This window comes from Phycodurus eques, chromosome 4 (genome assembly GCF_024500275.1).
Source record: "Phycodurus eques isolate BA_2022a chromosome 4, UOR_Pequ_1.1, whole genome shotgun sequence".
NCBI lineage: Eukaryota > Metazoa > Chordata > Actinopteri > Syngnathiformes > Syngnathidae > Phycodurus > Phycodurus eques.
Window position 1 is genome coordinate 14873471 of NC_084528.1, and position 19305 is coordinate 14892775.

The 19305-nt window shown below is 42.3% G+C and overlaps 1 protein-coding gene across 1 annotated transcript in view; it reads left to right on the forward strand.

Annotated features, from left to right (window-relative positions):
* kcnn3 (potassium intermediate/small conductance calcium-activated channel, subfamily N, member 3) overlaps positions 1-19305 on the forward strand; it is a 92596-nt gene that overhangs the window by 44871 nt on the left and 28420 nt on the right. Inside the window, 3 exon segments of the mRNA XM_061674168.1 lie at positions 6243-6539; positions 12890-13011; positions 15971-16112. Of these exon segments, the coding sequence (XP_061530152.1) occupies positions 6243-6539; positions 12890-13011; positions 15971-16112 (561 nt within the window).

Consider the following 19305-nt stretch of genomic DNA (forward strand, 5'->3'; position numbering starts at 1 on the left):
ACACACCTCTCAGGTTCCGGGTGCGTATCTGGGCTCAGGCCTCCCTGTGTGGAGTTTGCATGTTCTTCCCGTGTTTGCGTGGCTTTTCTCTGGGTACTCAGGCTTCCTCCTACATTCTCAAAACAGGCGTGTTAGGTTCAAAACTCTAAGTTGTCCACAGATATGAATGGTAGTTTATCTATAATTTGCCTGCAATTGGCAAGCGACCAGTCCAGTTTGTAGCCAGCCTAACGTCCAAAGTCAAGTGGGGTAGGCTCCAGCTCACCTGCAACCATAAAGAGGACATGTGGTCGTGAAAATTGATGGATGTATGGTGGTGGTGGTGGTGGTGGTGGTGGTGGTGCATGATTTAGAGGGACATTTTTTGCCCCGAAAGCGATGGTTGAATTTTGAATCTACGCAAGAAAGGCAGTGTTTAAAAGGCAAACAAATGGAATTGCTGTTTGAATTAATCCAATAGAAACAAGAGGCGTGTGTGTGTGTGTGTGTGTGTGTGTGTGTGTGTGTGCGTGTGTTTATGTTTGTCTGTGTGTCTTTCGAGAGCAAGAAGGAGCGATATTTCTCCAGTCCATTAGTGTGCTTCAAGCATTAGTGAACTGTGTTGATTCAGTTACTTTTGCTGCATTTCACTGATCAACAAGACACCAGCTTGGCACTAGAAGATGGACAGATGGCAAAAGGAAGGTAAAGTAAGCTTGAAGGGTCATCCTCTTACTGCTGGGCTGGTATTTAATATCTGAATGGGTATTTAATGAACGCTCACCACGTGTGCGCACCCAGAGAACTGTAATGAAAGAGCATAATGCAGCGCGGCACGCCGTCTCCCATAAATGCCATCTTTTGCCTTGTTGCTATTTTTAGGCACAGTGCAAATTAACATTGAATGACGGGAATGTCCCATCTCAAGACGTCTTTGGTGGAATCATCTTTACACCTGCTTGCTGTTTTTAGACCTTTTATTTGTGAATTTCAGCACATAGCTAAAGTGTGAACATTTTTCTTTGTCACCTCACCTCACTCCCCCTCTTCATATTTACACTCTTGGTTGTGAACAATCAAGCCTTGGGTGTGTTTCCTTGGAGGGGCCCTCTCTGCAAAAGTCTTGGGACACTTAACACTTCAACGATGAATCAATCAATTGGCTGGGCCCCTAGTTGCCCACTTCTGGTAGTTATTTAGTATGTTTATACATCTGTTTTGATTCCTGTCTCTATTCAGGCGTTGCCAACATGGTGCACCAGGTACTCCCAAAGGACCACATAAGTAGCATAAAAAACTGTGCCCTTGCGTGACCATCGAATGTGAGATGTGCCGCCATGTAACTAGTTGCGTGATCGCTCACAAAGCTAGCTGCTAATGCAAATTAAAACAGTCAAGCCCACTAGATTCCCACAATGCAATTTAGATTTTTTTTTCTATGTTGCAATAATTGACGTCCTTATTGTTACGTTCAATGTCGTTGTCATTTCAGTGTATGTTAGCAGTGGTTCTTGGAATGTATACCTTATTTAGCTGTCACATTTGTTGTATATTTATGTTGTACTTTTATTTTTTTTTAAATGAAACCATTACTTTAGGTAGTGTGAGAGAGAATGACCTATTGGTCAATTCCTTTACCAGAGCAATGTCCAATAGAGTGTTAACTGTTTAAAGATAATAAGCCCTACCTACACATTAGCAATAACGGCGTGGGACACTTCAACCCAATAAATAATAATTAAGACCTTCAGTGTTATGTTGTCACTTATCATATTTTCCTGTAGTACAACAGTACACTACAAGGTGAACATACAGCTATAGAAAGAGAAAGCTACAAAGTGGTGCCTTCTCAGTGCTTTGTTCAAAATAGCAAGTCTTTTCAAGTCCAAGAGAAATCACAAGTCATTGCTGTTCAAGTCCAAGTCGAGTTGCAAGTCTTTTAACATATTGTCAAATCGAGTCTGAAGTCATCAAATCCCTGACTCGAGTCCACACCTCTGACACCAGCTCACCTGTGAATGAGCGCAAGCATTATAGAAAAGGGATGGATGTTATGTTCATCTTTCAGTGGTATAGCGTCTATGTAGATCTGTCTATTTATGAATGTGTTTGCCTTGCTCCATTTGTATCACGCACGCCTGTTTGGGGGATTTCCAAGCTGCAGGACGCAGATACACTCCCCAGGGGTGTGTGTGTGTGTGTGTGTGTGTGTGTGTGTGTCTGTCTTGTGTGCTCGCTTTACTCCTTCACTGATTCGACGCGTCTTCCCAACTCCCCACCAACCCACCTTTGGGAAACACCACCCTGTGGCTAATTTGCTCGCATATTCTTCTTGTTCTTTTATAAACGCTACTTGTCGAGACCATCTGGGTGTTTATGCAAAGTTCGCATCCCTGTGTGTGTGTGTATATGCGCGCGTGTGTCGGCCTGGCAGATTGTGTCCAGCACCGCATCTGCTTCCGTTATGAGACACGTGCAATGAGGGATTTAACCCGATTAGCTTGGTATGGCTGTGGGGCCTGGATGCAATTCAGGCGGAGATACAGTAGACGGATGGATGAGGGAGGAAAGGTGGAAGGTCGTCGCAGTGAGGTAGAGGAGTATGTCCTCAGCTTACTGTGTGACACTTTGCACACTGTTCCTTTTTCTTGCCTTGCTTTGTGTTTGCTCTGCCCTCCTTCTGTCCGGCCCACTCTTCATTTAGTGTCCCCATATCGCTCGACCTCGGCCCTCCGCTGCCATGTTATGTTAAAGTTAAAGCAACAAAAGATAGGATTTTGTTCAGTTTTCCCTTTCGGGCTCTGTGTATATACAGTATGGCCGAGCTTATCTAGTGTTTGTTTTGGCCACACATGCACACACATCCGCCCTCTTCCCTCCCATTTTGGTCATGTAGGGGCAGTGGCACTCACTCACTCACTCACTCACTCACATTGACAGATTACTTTCCTAATGGAATTTAATTATTTATCCCTTCCTCGTGGCGGTTTAGCCAGGAAAAGACCGACAGCAGCAGGAGGCAGCCAGGGAAGGACAAGACCGGAAGGTGGGAAGGAGGAGCGAGTAGGTGGGGGGGGTGTGGGTACTCATTTCCTTGTGGCAAACTCTGCACCACCTCATATTTTTCCCTCTCTTGTCAAGCAGAGAAAAAAAAGATGAATGAATAGAATCTGTCCAAATAAGGTTTTAGAACTTATCATGTCTAATTCTCTGTTTTAAAAAGTGAAGTGTTGAAACTCACTCAGTAGCGACCCTTGGGAAAGTGTAGGGAAAAAACTACATGTAACCCTTGGCACCAGCATGCCTGAGCAACACGAAGTCCCACAGGCATACTGTATGCATCACAACAGGACGAGTGATAAAGCGTCATATAAAGAGCCTATGCCCTGAAAACGCACAAGAAGTCAGCTATTTTGGATTGAAGTTTCCAATTGGCTTTGTACTAAAAGAAATGATGATTGGTCAGATTGCTACCAAATTTGAACAAACAACAGGCAAAGCTTCATTGCGTTAAATGTTTGTTTTTGTCATAGCAGGTGGGTGGAGTATGGGGACACTGGCTGGATTATAAGAAAGGTTCCAGGACTGGAGTCACAAAATATATATTTCAAGCCCAAACGACGGGTTTTCCCCGTCGTTTGAGTGTGGGCCAGGCGATCAACCAGCACATCTACAAAGACTTCGTTCAGTGCATGAGAAGAGACGAGAGATATGGCAGGACAACTAGTGCCATTAGCATCTGAGTATCCGACAATTCCTTGCCGAGAAAAACCATTGCCATACTGGAGCAACCTCGCTACTCACCCGACCTGACTCCATGTGATTTATTCTTCTTCTTTTTATTTTTTTTTCCCTTTTTCACAAGCTCAAGGGGGTCTGCAAGGTCCCTTTTGAAGATTATAGATGACATCAAGACAGCCGTGAAGATGGCGCTGCGGAGGATCACAGAAGCTTCCTTCCATGAGCGCCTGAAGGCATAGCAGAAAAGGCTGGGAAAGTGTTAGACTACAGGGGGGATTACTTCGAAGGTGAAACTTTGTAGTTTGGATTTGAAACATATCTTTAGTGACACCAGACCTGGAACCTTTCTGACACAGCTCATACACTACAGGTCCAAGTGACCAATTCTGATTTAATGCCTACATCAGAATAATTTTGTCAATTTCCATCTGCATTTCAAGTATCACATATGGGATATGGTTGTGTTTAAACTGTCGGAACACATGAAACAACTCCACAAGCGCAGCTGCCAAATTGTAGATAACTAACAAGCATCAATATTGGGAGTAATTATTAATAAACTAGTCAACATTAAATAGCATTTCGTCGCCTTAGGCATTCCTTCACTGATTTAAATGAGGGTAACATTCACATTACTCTTCTGGCTACTGTCTGCAATTATTTTGCTTATTTAATAATAGAACACACCTGTACTTTTGCATGTTACAGACGTACAGTATGGGCACCGATACCTCGGAATCGCTAATTTCACACTTGATGAGTGGGCAGACACTCCAGAGACCCAACATTGTATAATTTGTAAACCAGTAATTAGAAGTAAAATTTTCCATAATATGGAAGATGAACGAATGAATTAATGCCCCTTTTAGATTTTGACGTGAGGCAGCTTAGCCTTTCGCCACTGAGCCTCAAATGGTCAAAATTTCTGGGTTATTGTCTTGGTTGGCAATCATTTACTGAAGTAGATACATGTCAAAACTCCACCTCGGACAGCTTCAATTTCGTCCCAAATTTGTCCACTTTCAACCAGAAGGGAAGAGATGTGACCCCCCCGCCCCAAAATAACAAATTAAAATCTGACACATGCACATCACCAGTGTGAGACAGTCAGTCCCTACCTCTGTATCACACAGACACACAGCCACACACACCTCTGTCATTTTTCCTACATCTCCTTTCCTTTTCTTCTCACCTCATCTTTAAACGGGTTTTTCCCATCTTCCTTTTTTGATTCTCTCTTCTGTCATCTCCCTGCTGCTACTTCGCTCTCGCTGGGGATCCTAATTAAGCTTGGTTGCTCTTTGATGGTGTCGCCGTGGCAACAGTCACCATGACGAGGCTGGGTCTGCACACACACACGCACACACATACACACACACGCTCTTACTCAGCCATACACACAAGTACAGTACACGCACGTACGATTGCTGAAAGAAAAGCAAGGACCAACGTTTGACCCTTGGCTGCCTTGATGGCTTCGCCCATTGGCTTCAATTGAGTGTGTTTGTGCGCGTTATTGGCGTGTGCACGCATGTAGTCCGTGTAGGAAACCATACGCATTTCCCGAAGGGGCGCAGATTCCCTAATTCTTAGTACCAGTACAGAGGTGTTCCTTTTTAGCTTGCACTCTCTTTTTTTATCATTAACCTTTTATTTACTCTGCGGGGACATAAGCCAAGCTCTGAAATAAAGAACAAAAGCATGTGCTTAGATGTTTAGCCCGAGGGATGTCAATTCTCTCTCGGTTTGCATTTGTTTTTATAGCAGTTCTCATGTTGCCAACAATCTAAAGCGCGGCTGGGGACGTCCTCTGAGGGCCATGCTAAATTTATGAAATATTATACAGTATGTTTTTGTTTTTTCACAATTGAAAACTAGAGATGCCGATACAGTACATCTGTACTCGTAATCGGACACATAAAAACACTCTGCTACTACAACACCCAATACCAGCCTTTTCTGTGCTCCTTGAGCTTGCGTTGGGCAGTTTGGCAGGTTCATCAGATGTCAACCAGCGTCCCAGAACAGATTCACCTTCTGCCCCTATATTTATCTTTTCATTTCCACTTCATCCATCTCTTTCCTCCGCTTTCTCCTCTCATCAGCACCCCCCCATCCCCCCCCCCCCCCCCCCACTCAGCTCTCCGTGTAATGAAACCTTCCGTCGGTGCGTTCCTTGTAACAACGCCTTTCATAACAACATCAAGATTAACGCACCAATTAGCAACGAAAACATCCAAATACAGTAGGGTGGAGAAGTATAATTAGTGGAGATGTTCACGGTGCTCCCTTCTCTGAGAGAACAGAGATAAGCATTGCTTGTTGTTATTTTTACTAAGGAGCCCCGACGCGAGATGTATGACACAAGAGATGTGTGTCGTGCTAATGAGGCAGCACCGAGGTTGCATAGATGCTGATCGAGAGCCATTTACCCCCTTAAAAATAGAAAGCGCTGCCTTGAATCATCACATCCAGCATGCGTACTGATAAGTGGACTCGTCATATCTCTCCCGTCTCCGCAGCTGTTTGTCATCGATAACGGGGCTGACGACTGGCGTATCGCCATGACGATGGAGAGGGTTCTGCTCATCGCTCTGGAGCTGCTGGTGTCGGCCGTGCACCCGGTGCCCGGTGACTTCAAGTTCCAGTGGCGGGCGCGGCTGGCCTTCTCGTACGCGCCGTCGCACGCCGAGGCCGATCTGGACATGGTGCTGAGTGTGCCCATGTTCCTGCGCCTCTACCTCATCGCCAGGGTCATGCTCCTGCACAGCAAACTCTTCACCGATGCCTCGTCCAGGAGTATAGGTGCACTGAATAAGGTCAGAGGCCGGGGGTCGCTGAGACCTTTAGGGGAGTGAAAGTAAGTCAAAGTACCTCCAGTTGTACGCCAAATTTTCAAACTGTGCATAATGTTACAGTGACTTAAACCTCCAGTACAGTACATTTGTTAAGTGCAGTTCGGTTGTATTTAACTTTAAAGTAAACGACAGTTTAATTTAATTGTTTAGAACTTTGTTTTCAAACATTTATTTAGATGTGATTTTTGTAAAACTTTCATTTGAAGCTGAGTCACCTTGAATAAGAAAAAAATAATTATGAAAATGAAATATTAACAGTAAAATTATTTAATTTTTTTAAATGAGCAGGATAAATAGTGTCAAGTTAGTGATGAGTAAAATAGTTTCTCTGTTGCCTTATTTTGTGACACACTTCTGGTTTGAGGCGCAAAAATGTTCACCCATTGACTCGTTAAAAGTTGGACATGTGCTGTAGATCTTCGAGACAGGAGCATGATGTAATTTTTACAAAACTTGTGTTTTCAGTCATTTTAGTGTTTTATTGTCCTATATTTAAGCGTTGTTTTCAGCAGTGTTAATGTTTACTGTGTTAGTGTTCGCTGTACATAATGTTACAACACAATAATTTCTAAGAATAATTTACTACAATAGTTTTACATATACTTTTTAGGGATAAAGCCAGTGAATAAAATAACAAAGTAAAATAAACACTCATGCCAACTACTACTGTATTTTAATGTGGGTCATGATAGTGTTACTTGGACTTGGTACTTATTTTTTGAGGTGGTACTTGATGTAACAAAGTTTGAGAACCACTGGTTTACGGTATGCGTTATGGCTAAGCTGCACAAATATCCATCCATCCATTTTCTATTCCCTCACGAGGGTCACAGGTGAACTGGAGCCAATCCCATCTGATTTCGGATTACATCCTGGATTGATTGCCAGCCAATCACAGGGCGCATAATAAAGAAGGGGGCAATATCCTCACATAATGCAAAAAAATAGAATAGATTTGAAGTGGGCGGCAGAGTTCAATCCCCGGCCCCACCTGTGTGGAGTTTGCATGTTCTCCCCGTGCCTGCGTGGGTTTTCTCCAGGCACTCCGGTTTCCTCCCACATCCCAAAAACATGCATGAATTGGAGACTCTACATTGCCCGTAGGTGTGAATTGATTATGATTAAAAGTAACTAAGATTACAAGTAACCTTCTAGTTACTTTCAGCAGCTGCCAAGTGGCAGGAATATCACTTATCCACAGTACAAAAAGAGCATTAGCTTAACCGTACCCATGACTTGGTAATATACGCCACGCAGGTTACAGAATGACGTCATCAACATGAACCAATAACTTAAATATTAGTGTAGTTGAAGCCACATTAAATGAGCCACTTAGTGCAGACTTGACATGCCCAATACCGTAAGTACCTAAACATATTCTCAAGTACACTCGAAAGACTCTTGCTAGCTAGATAGATACAGTAGATAGCGAGATAGGTAGCTAGCTAAGTAGACAAACAGACAGACAGACAAACTGCAGCAGCACTGCATATTGTCAAAGTTCTGTGGTTTCTGATTGTTTGGGGCTCCATGAAGGCAACCGCTTGTGTGTGTGCATGCTTGTACGCAAACGTGAAAGAGAGTGGCGGTGAGATGTTGGGCTTGGAGGAAGCAGACATGACTGCACTTAATGTTGTTTTAAAAGCTTGATTGCGGCCAACAGTACTCACTTCGTTTGCATTGTAGAGTTGTTGGTAGCTTTTCCTGATTATGTCCCCCAACAGCACACACGAGCGCGTGCGTGCACAAACACGCACACGCACACACACACTTGCTCCCTCCATCGTAATTTCGATGCGAAGAGCACTTCGGTGTGAATAATGGCCCCACAATGCATTGCGCGCTTAACACGCTGGTAAAACTTTATTCTTAATGTGCAAATAAAAAAGTAACAACAATCAAATACACTTTTTTTTTTTTTTTTTTACCAAGGAAAATAATAGAAATAGTGTGGCGACAGTGAAGCTGTGCATTTCTTTGCACTTTTATATTTACTGCACCTTCACTGTGGATTGTACGATAAACAATGAACTCCAAGTCATTTTCCTCAGTATGTTAGAAAGGGAGTGGTCTGTTTAAATGGTAACATGTCATTTGACAGATGGGCTGCTGCTTCTCCAAATCATCAGCCACAAATAGTTACTTATTAAGACCCATTGTTGACTCAATTGTAACTGGCATTGGTTTGATGAAGTAACTGTAATCTGACTACTTTATGGGATACAGTAACACATTACATAACTTGTTACTCAAAATGGGTTGACCATTGGAGTGACATCACTGATCCTGTGTTTGCAACCCTCACAGTCAGACCTTTGGTTAATTTAGTCTTCAATGAACCTGACATGTTTTTGGAATATTCAAGGAAGCTGGAGTACCCAGGGAAACCCCCCACAAGCGTGGGGAACACATGCAAACTCCACACAGGTAGATTCAAAGCCCCAAACCTCAAAACTGTCTAACTCAGACATGCTAACCACTATTTCACTGTGCTGCCCTGCACGAAAACGATAAGGTCAAAAAGCTCTTGAGCTCAAATGAGACCTGTGTTCTTGCTCCATCCTGCCAATCACACATCTTTCCTTTGCACTAGAGACATAAGCTACTTGGAATCCCTCATAACACAATGTGATATGAGAGCTTGAAATGGGAACAAGATATTACATGCGGCTCAAATGGGCCATGAAAAGAAAAGATTGAGCTAGTGAAGAGATGTGCCGGAGCCATGCGGTAAATGCCAGCGTTTTAATGACATTAAATGATGAAAACGATGTTGTGTTTCGAAGAAATGCACATATAGAAAGATGCAGTGCTTTTTGAGAGAAAAAAATCAGTCTTTTTGTCTCACTCCAGTGAGGTGAAAAAGAGGTGAGGCTGCAATCAAAGTTAATACTTTTACGAATGCGATGAACCAATTTCAGGAGGTTCGATCATCCGGCCTAAATCTACAAATAAAACTGTGTGGAAATTGACCAGACAACACAATGTCACCCTACTTTAGAACAGCACCAAATGATTCACCTTCATAGATACCCACTTCATGCATATGCCTCAATTTTGTCATTAAGACAATTTAAGAAATAAATAAAAAAAATACTGTGGTGCCTTGAGAAATGACGTTAATTCATTTTTGTGACAACTATGGCACATATGAAATATGTGCCACCAGAAACAGAATCTGAATAATTTATATTTTAATTTGAACTACGAAACTTGAATAATTGCATTTAAAAAAAAATTAAATTCAACTCTATACATTTCACATTCAGTTTCCTCAGTTCATGTTCAGTTTGACAAATTCAATTCCAAATTAGCTGGGAGAGACATCTGGCTGCTTTAGGAATAGCAATTGATAGCAGATACACATTTCCGCTTCAGCCAATCAGCACCTTCGTTTTTGAGCTCGTAACATAGGGCCTCTCTGGAAAGTCAAATCTCTTAACCAGCTTTTTAACCTTTATACCACCTTTCCTTAACCTTTGTGGAATACGTCATTAGGTCAGGGAGAGATGAAGTGGTGCTTCCTTTTCGAACATAGGAAAGGACAGTGTATTGTAGGAACCTACGTCACGGAGTAGTACGTCTTTTTTTTTCTTCTCTCTTTCTCTCTTTTCCCCCTTCAACATAACCAGGTATTAAACTTCACGCCCTGGCATTACAGACACCGAAGGTGCTGACTGGCAGAAGAGGAGATCTCTGCATCTGCAATCGATTGCTCTTTTTAAATTACCCAGATGTCTATCTAGCCATTTTGATATTGAATTTGTCGAACTCAATGTGAATTAAGAAAAGTGAATGTGAAAATATTTAGAGTTTAATTTTCACTGAGGATCAAATAATCTTACATTTAGTAATTGGACTTCAGTGCAGGTTAGGTTCATTAAAGACTCTAAATTGTCAATTCTGTAGGTATGAATGTGAGTGTGGATGGTTGTTTTTCTGTATGTGTCTTCAGATTGGCTCGCGACCAGTCCAGGGTGTACCCCGCCTTTCACCGAAAGTCCCCTGGGATAGGCTCCACAGCTCACCTGCAACTCGAATCAGAATAACCAGTATATAAAATGGATGGCTGGATTAACAACTTCAAAAAAAATAAATAAATAAAAACTCACAAAATTTTTCGTGGCAATATTGAGGGCGATGTTAAAAACACAGCACAAAAGAAATAGTACCCAAAAATTATATAATAATAGCATCTAGAATTGCACTGGAATTGAATCTTATATTTGGGGGATAATGCCCCACCCCACTACAAGGTCTGTGACACTCTTCTGTATGAACGGCACATGGAAAGGTGGGACAAAGTCGACCTGGCAATTTTCCACATTCTGAGGTAGTGCCAGAGCCGTAACAGAGGCAGGATGGCACCAGTGTGTTCCGGTATTCTGCAATGATGTGAGAGGCGTATGAATTTTAACACCTGACACTCACTTTTCCTGCCCTGCTAATTTGAGAGCAGTCGTAGCTGTCTGAAAATGACACGAGTTTACATGTCCATCCAGGCGCTGGCTCTGTAGTCCTCTCATGATCTGATTGTGCTGTGTCAGAAATCTTTGTAAACGGAAAAGGGGGCTAAATGCCAGGTTTTCTCTGACGCAGCAAATCTATGTACCAAGACACGAACAGAGATACAAAGCAAAGCTCCTTGGTGAAGGTAATTATAGGGAAAGTCTACCCAGGATGAAGACGGTGTTGGGCAAATGCATGCGCTTCTGTTGTACAGATTCAGCCAGCTCCATTTTTTTCCTTTTTCCGATCTGTCTATCTCTTCTGTCTTATCTCCATGCAAAATGACTCCGTTGTTCACAAGATCACTCCAAGACAAAAATTGCGCTGAACGACGCGAGTCGTATCATTAAAGCAAATTCATCCACGTCAGCTGCCAAGAAGGACAAACGCTTCAAGCTGTCCCTCTCAAATTGTATTCATAACTATGACTGTATGCTGCATGTACACAGTAACTTACATGAGTAGACACTAAACTCTGTTTTCTTTCCTCAATACATTATACATGTTTGAAAAGAATTGCTGGAAATATGCAAAGAATGTTAAATATATAGTACTGAATTGTGGAGCTATAGCATTAAAGTGGTTTCCACCATTTCAGCATGAGTCGCCTCTCCCCAACTGTATAAGAACTTGAGCGCCTTCGTTCGCGTTAGTGGTTATCCGGCACCATTAAGAATTTCTTAGTTATTATTACTAAGCTCCTTTCTAGCACTACAGCGTACAGTTAGCTGAGGAACTATGCCTACACTTCAAGATGCATCTTCCCTGGATGCCGCAATTAACTGCTGAGTTTCATTATTTAAATTCCCAAGCAAGCAGGTGGCATCACGGGCAAACCTACCACCCATCCACCAGTCAAGAGTAGCCCTGGAAGCCAGTTACCTCGCGAGGTAGCTGGTGGCTAGTGCGTGCAAAGCCCCATGTCAACTCGCTGGGATATAATCCAGCCATTTGAGGTTTTAAGCAGATATATTTTACAGCTCAAACATGCAGGTGTGCGTAGACACAAGAAAGATGGGAGACAAACGAGCACCCATATTTCAGAGGGCGCGTGGATTCACGCTTTCAGCGGACACGGCCACGGCGTTTGATATGATAATTAGATTTTTCATGGTTTTCAAGTCTCATTTTATATACTTTTTTAATCATCCAAATTTGGCAGGGTTATTAGCACTTTTCTGGGGTGTTAATCCTTTGCTTCAATGTCCGGCTCTTGACCTGCCGTCTTAGCCGGAAGATATCCTTCCTGAGAGTTGCATTTTCGTCTAGCGCCAAGTTGACAACAATCGGGACCGAAAGCATAGTCGTGATCCACGAAGTAATCTTTTTGGTTATACGTGTTTGTGCTGTCTTCTGTCTCTGTCTTGGGAGGTGTATGTCAACTTTTTTAAACTACCAGCTACACACCCGTGTGGCAGATGTTATGCTAAAGTTGTCCCTGAGAATAGTGACGATCCGTTGATGTCGAATGACCTTATCCACCGAGAAAAAACAAAAAACGCTGTTGTAGTAACTAGAGTCCTGACACAAAGGCACACGGCAATGCACATGGCAGTAGGGCCTATTGACCGCTGAAATTTTAACTTTTTCATTTTCCTTCGGGAGCATAGCTTTGACTAACAAAAACGTTTTGAAAACTCTAACAGAAAGCTGAAGAGACGATGGCAACTGGAAGTAGTTGGACTGGCTAAGGTTTTGTACAGAAGCACCGCTGTCGATGGTTGGCATATACCCAATATACTGTACAATATTGTTGTGTTTTATAAGCCATCACGTAACAAGAGTGTGTGGATGTGTTGCAGGTGCATTTTAACACGCGGTTTGTAATGAAAACGCTCATGACGATCTGCCCTGGGACAGTGCTGCTGGTCTTCAGCATCTCTCTATGGATCATCGCCGCCTGGACTGTACGAGTGTGTGAGAGGTCAGTAGTACAGTGTGTGTTTGTGTGCATGTGTGGGGAAAAAAAAGCATTGTCGTTGACCAAGCATCCTACTGGGCATGTTTCAATAGTACGATTAGCTCAAATGAAACTTAATAATGAACCGTCTTTTAAATGACAATTTAATGTACGGAGAAACTTCGTATGGGGGTGGTTGTTATGCAAATTAGTGTATTCAGTCATTTCGTGGGCCAGGGCACATGGTCAAGAGGCTGCAAACATTTTTAATAATGTTGATCATTAACTAAAAAGTGTGAATTTGTGACTACTCTTATTTCCTAAGCTAAATAAAGTTCTTAAAATCCTTCTCGAGGATTATTATCTAACAAGTGAATCATCTTGATGCTTTTCCTGTAGTTGATGAGAACATTAATAAATACTTGATAGAGTTTACCATTTCGATCGCTTTAATACTCACATCGTGATAAAAAGCGTGACTCTTGTCATGCGCCACTTCATCTCTAGTTCCGCCTCCTCGGCTGGCACTGACAGAAGTGCCACTGGCGAGAGCATTTGACTCTTGGGCTTCAATTTCCCCGGACAGCACATCTGCTGCATGGCGCAAATGCCGGTGGATCCTGATGTTCATGCAAGCGCAAGGCTCACTGCGCCTGTTTGACAATTTGGCAGACCAGTCTGCGCCAAGCTGGAAGTTCCGGTGCAGCAGAAAAAGTGTCCTTGGAGAAGCGCCTGGCGGAGTGACACTTTAGTGGTGGAATGTCAGTCTGAACTTACACCTGCTCATACCGTGTCCTGATGCAAGGTACGGCTTGGGTTGGGTCTTGCACTGAGGGGACTGAGTTATTTTATCATAGTTAACATTTTTGTTCGCCCTTGGGCAGAAGCGCGGTTTCGTGCGTGTTCTTCTTTGTTGGTTTTCGCCACTTCTTCGTTGGTTTTCACCGTTTTCTTCTTCGTGGGCGGCAGACTGTAGGCATTGAAACTGGGAACTGAAATGTTTTTATTTGAACGATTCCGGGAGAACCGGCATGTTCGTCCCGGTTCCAATCGGTTCTCGATCCTCGATGCCCAGCCCTAGTGCAGCCAGACAGAGCCCGGCGGACATATTTAAGTGTCCGGCTCATTCTGTATTTAATAAGGGTACCTGCTCACTTTGTCTGGATCCACACCATAGCCAGAGGAATGACAATGCGCCACTCATTCACCGATCCCTGCGATTATGCATCATCCTCTATGGTGCCATATTTCTGTCGAGACTGTCAGTTTCGCGACATTTAAAGAGAAAGAGCAGCCGCTTTGATTGGCGGTAACCAGACCGCCGCACGGGATTTACGCCATTCACGAAAATAGAGCCCTTTGTGTTGTTTGGTAAGCACGAAAAAGGTTGAAACCTTTGGTAGTTTTCAGCGAAACCGATTGTTTTTCTCTCGCCTTTTCCTCTTCTCTACTCCGCTGGGATCACTCTGCTTAATTTTCTTCACAACGCGCCATCAAGTTGGTTTTCCTAGATCAAATCTGCACATGTGCAGTAAGAAGATGGAATAGTCCACTGCATGAGAAGGGAGGGTGAGCACTAGAAACGTTAATGAAAGATTAAATATTTTGTTTTTAAGAACATGAATTAAAACTCAAACAATAATAATTGCTTTAAATTGCCGAAAATTTGATTATCAGTTTTTATGAGACGTTGGCGGTCTCTGGAAATCTTGGGGCTCCAGGCAATTGCCTGTGTTTGTGTTTTGTAAATCTATTCCTGCTGTGCATAACAGCTCGCACACATGAATTTTATTTTCACAAATAGGCAGATAACTCAAGATTTACTTTGTTGTTTAATTACATACTTGATGGATGGGCAGGCACTCCACAGACCCAATTATCTGTATACAAACACTTAAGAGCAAGTTTTCCATGATCCTGTATTTCCAGACACTTCTAATGATCGATGAGCCCATTTGTTTAACTTTTGCAGCCTTGCTAATGTATCATTTTAACTTCTTCTTGGGCAAAAACAAGGCAATGTGGGCAATTATCAGTTGGTTAATAAGCTTATTTAAATGCATAAATGCCCTGCTGGTGGGAAGCCCTTGTTTGGGTGGCATCCAAGTTTAATTGGCATTTCCTCTCCACTGCAAGCCAAACTAATGAAGGGGACAAAAGAGGGCGTCAAATGAGGTGCAAGACTGTGAGTGTGGCAACATTGTCACGGCATGGTAAAGAATGAAATCTTTCAAAAATTCAAGGTTTCTTCATTCATCAACGTTAACAGCATTCTGTGTTTCTGAGGAATATTTTTGGAGAAGGCAACATTGTGTCCGATTTGCTCCGGCTTGGTTGCTACGGTAACAGTGTTGTGTGCGTGTGTTTGTCTGTGTGTAGAGCACACATATTGGCGCTAAATGAGCTGCAGCCATGCATTGTATTCTGTTTAAGGCAAACGTGCTGGACTTAATCTGATACTCTTTGTCAGAGTTCACAGAGAGAAACATTTACATTTGTACTGCTATTCATGCAAAACATCAAAATGTAAATACTGTAGTCTATTAAAATTTTGAAGTTTTATATTATTTTCAATTATAATATAATCTCATGGATAAAATGCACATTTGGAGAATGAAAACTTTACAACATACTATAATCATATTTTTATTGATTTATCTCTCTGACTTCACTTGCAAATTTGAGAAACATCGAGAAATATTTTTTAAAATATTAGTAGATTTTTATTTTAAGCATGATTCTCATTCCCTTATATATTCATTTGTACATTTCTGCTCTGTTCTATTAGTATGGTAATGATTTGTATGTGTGCATTCACATGCCAATTTGGACTTTTACCTATTTTCGTGCAACATGCATTTTTTATTCAAGTCATCATCTCTTACTTGAAGAATGACAAATTGTAGATGCAGGTATTTATTTTAGAACTTGGTATATGTTATCCTTTGAGCAGTTTTAACAAGGATGTGCGTGTGTTGTGCAGGTATCACGATGCACAGGACGTGACCAGCAACTTCCTGGGAGCCATGTGGCTAATCTCCATCACTTTCCTGTCCATTGGCTATGGAGACATGGTCCCTCATACCTACTGTGGCAAAGGAGTATGTCTTCTCACTGGAATCATGGTAGGTACAAAGGAATGATGATATGTACTTGTACACGTAAAAATGTTCCAATATTACAACACTTTTACCAGCCTGACATACACTATTCTGTGTGCAGTTTGACAGATAGATAACAGTTCATCAGAGTCCATGTTTGCTTGTATCAAGTTGTTTATTTATACTGCCATACTGTAAAACTAAAACAAAATAAGAAGAATTAAATGTTGAATATTTAACAAAACGAATAGCTTCGTCTTACAAAAGTCCGTTAGCATGAATCTAATCCATAACGCGAAACACCACACAGGCTAATGAAATTAGCGTTGATGTCGCGGTAGAACCTTTTAAGTAATGAATAATCAAGCACAAATGGCGCTGCAACATATCTAGAAAGATGATGTAACAATACTCACAGGCATATATTCTTTCCACTCAGTGAAAAACAAATAATATTACTTGCACCTTCGTCACAACGGTCTTTTTTGTGTATTTTCACCAAATCGACGTACTACCTGCATGCATGCACAACTCTGCGCCCTGGAGGCCAAGGTGCACACAACAGAAGCGGCACATGCAGTGTACGTTTCGGGCAGGCGGCGTAGGAGCCGCGTCAGCCATGTGGCGATATTTCAAGGAAAAATTTGGAAAAAAAAAATATATATATATAGAAGTGTTATATTTGGGTGAAATCTATGTATTGTTTTTCAACAACATTTGATTAGGATAATACACATTTTCATCACAGTTGCAGGACGTAATTGGATTATCACCAATGTGTATTGGGACTGGCGAGTACTCAAATGTTAGTACTTATACTCGGATTCGGCTTGAAAAAGTGATAACGGTACGTTCCTAGTTATTAGGGTCCTTGCCCCGGTCTCTCTCTCTCGCTCTCTCTCTTTGTCACGCTCATTCTCTCTCTCTCTCTCTCTCTTTGTCACGCTCATTCTCTCTCTCTCTCTCTCTCTTTGTCTCTCATTCTCTCTTTTTCTCTCTCTCTCTCTGTCACACTCTCTCTCTCTCTCTCTCTCTCTCTCTCTCTCTCTCTCTCACACCCTCTCTCTCTCTCCCCATCCCCTCAGCGGTGTCCTCACATCACTGAAAAGGTCAACGATTAGAACACACTTTGTCCCTCCCCACAGAAATTCTGCTGTTCGTGTAAAAAGGACACCCCAAGAGCTCATCACAACACCCCCCCGAATTAGCCTACTCATGTGTGTTTGTAGGTACACAAACAAGGGAAAGCCCATTAATGTCGATGCATGTGCACGTCCTCAATTGCATAATGAAGGTCCCACCTTTCCATGGTGTCACATCCTCCCACTCTCAGCTTCTCTTGCCCACTCTCCCATCCTAGCTCCCTGTTTATCACATTTCACGTCCCTTGCTGTCCATCTACTCCTCCTCATCCTCTACAGGGCCCGATGTTTAATTGTACCCACCGTCTGTCTCTCAGTGTCCCTCTCAACGCTCCACTTCCCCACATATACTTGCTTGGATTCCCTTCAAACCAACTGTGGCTATTTGCACCGCTCGCTGTTATGCATTTACTTTGGAGTGATGGGAGACAATTAGTCCAATGTGAAGCAATGATAGGCTTTTATAGTCATTGCAAATGCCCCAAAAAGTCTCCCGGCTTTGAATTATTCTTCAAGGTCAGGGAAAGGGAAGAGGATTGAAATGAAATGTTACCAATGATTGCTTCCAGCAAAGGACATGTAGACTAATTGAGAGACACCACACAGTGGGTTTGCGCTGCAATTGGGAATGTTGCTTTTTTGAAATGTTACCTAATCATATTAATGTTCTGAATGACAGAATGATTTAGTTCTCCCAATGCGTCAGCTGTCTTTCTCAGAAACGCTTTAAAAAAAAATGCAAATTCATCGCAGTGATGCTTCCAAATCCATTTTCTTTCAAGTATTTGAAGCCACTTGGATGTAGTTTGAATGTGTTTGCAGAGAGGAATTATTAAGTGTACGCTATTATTTATGGAGTAGACAATTGGCACTAGTACAGGCAAGTTGTTTATAAAAATATGTTGAAAAAAATGTGTCAAATGTGTGTGCATCTGCAAAGCTTCTAAAAACATCACAAAAATGTTGTCTGTTTCAAAGGTTATTTTATCTTCATGATACGTTTAGATGTATTTAAGAAAAAATAAATAAATGCAACACTTTTGGTTTTGCTCCCATTTTTCACAAGCTGATCTCAGACTTTTTCTGTGTACACAAAAGTCTTCTTTACCTTTCAGCTTGTCCCGTTAGGGGTCGCCACAGCGTGCCACCCTTTTCCATGTAAGCCTATCTCCTGCATCCTCCTCTCTAACACCAACTGCCCTCATGTCTTCCCTCACTTCATGCATCAACCTCTGTGTATCTTTGTCTCCAAAACATCTAACCTTGGGTGTCCTTCTGATGAGCTCATTTCTACTTTTATCCAACCTGGTCACTCCTAGAGCGAACCTCACCATCTTCATTTCCGCCACCTCCAGCTATGCTTCCTCTTGTCTTTTCAGTGCCACTGTCTCTAATCCGTACATCATGGCTGGCCTCACGACTGTTTTATAAACTTTCGCCTTCATCCTAGCAGAGACTCTTCTGTCACATAACACACCTGACTGACACCTTCCTCCACCTGTTCCAACCTGCTTGGAGCCATTTCCTGACTTACTTACTACAGTCCCCATTGTTCTGGACTGTTCACCCCAAGTATTTGAAGTTCTCCACTAGAGCTGGGCATCGTTTGAATTTGAGCGATTCCGTTTCCTTATTTCAATTCCAGTTCCAAACGATTCTCGATTCCGATTCTTTAGGGGGCCTTGGATGGTGTAAATAAAGGGTGTCCAAATTATGAACATCCATTTCCTTAGCAGCCCGCAGTCTAGACTAAAATTAACATTTGACTCTGGGTTCTTTATAACCAGTTTCAATATCAAACCTATGAACTAAAAGGCAATGTAGGTGGAACTAACCCAATTGACTTAATATTAATTAATTAATGTTTCAGCAAAAAGTTAAATATAGCATTGTTAAAATAGTTACTTGGGACTGTTTCACCACGTCAAATGGTTAATATGTGCAGGTTTTAACCAGACTTCCTCTTTTAAGCTTGTACCCTTTTATTTGTGCAATTTGTTCGCCGCCGCCGCTGGGCACAAGCACGTCTTCGTGCGCACTGTTCTTCGTTGGTTTTCGCCGCTTGCTTCTTCGGG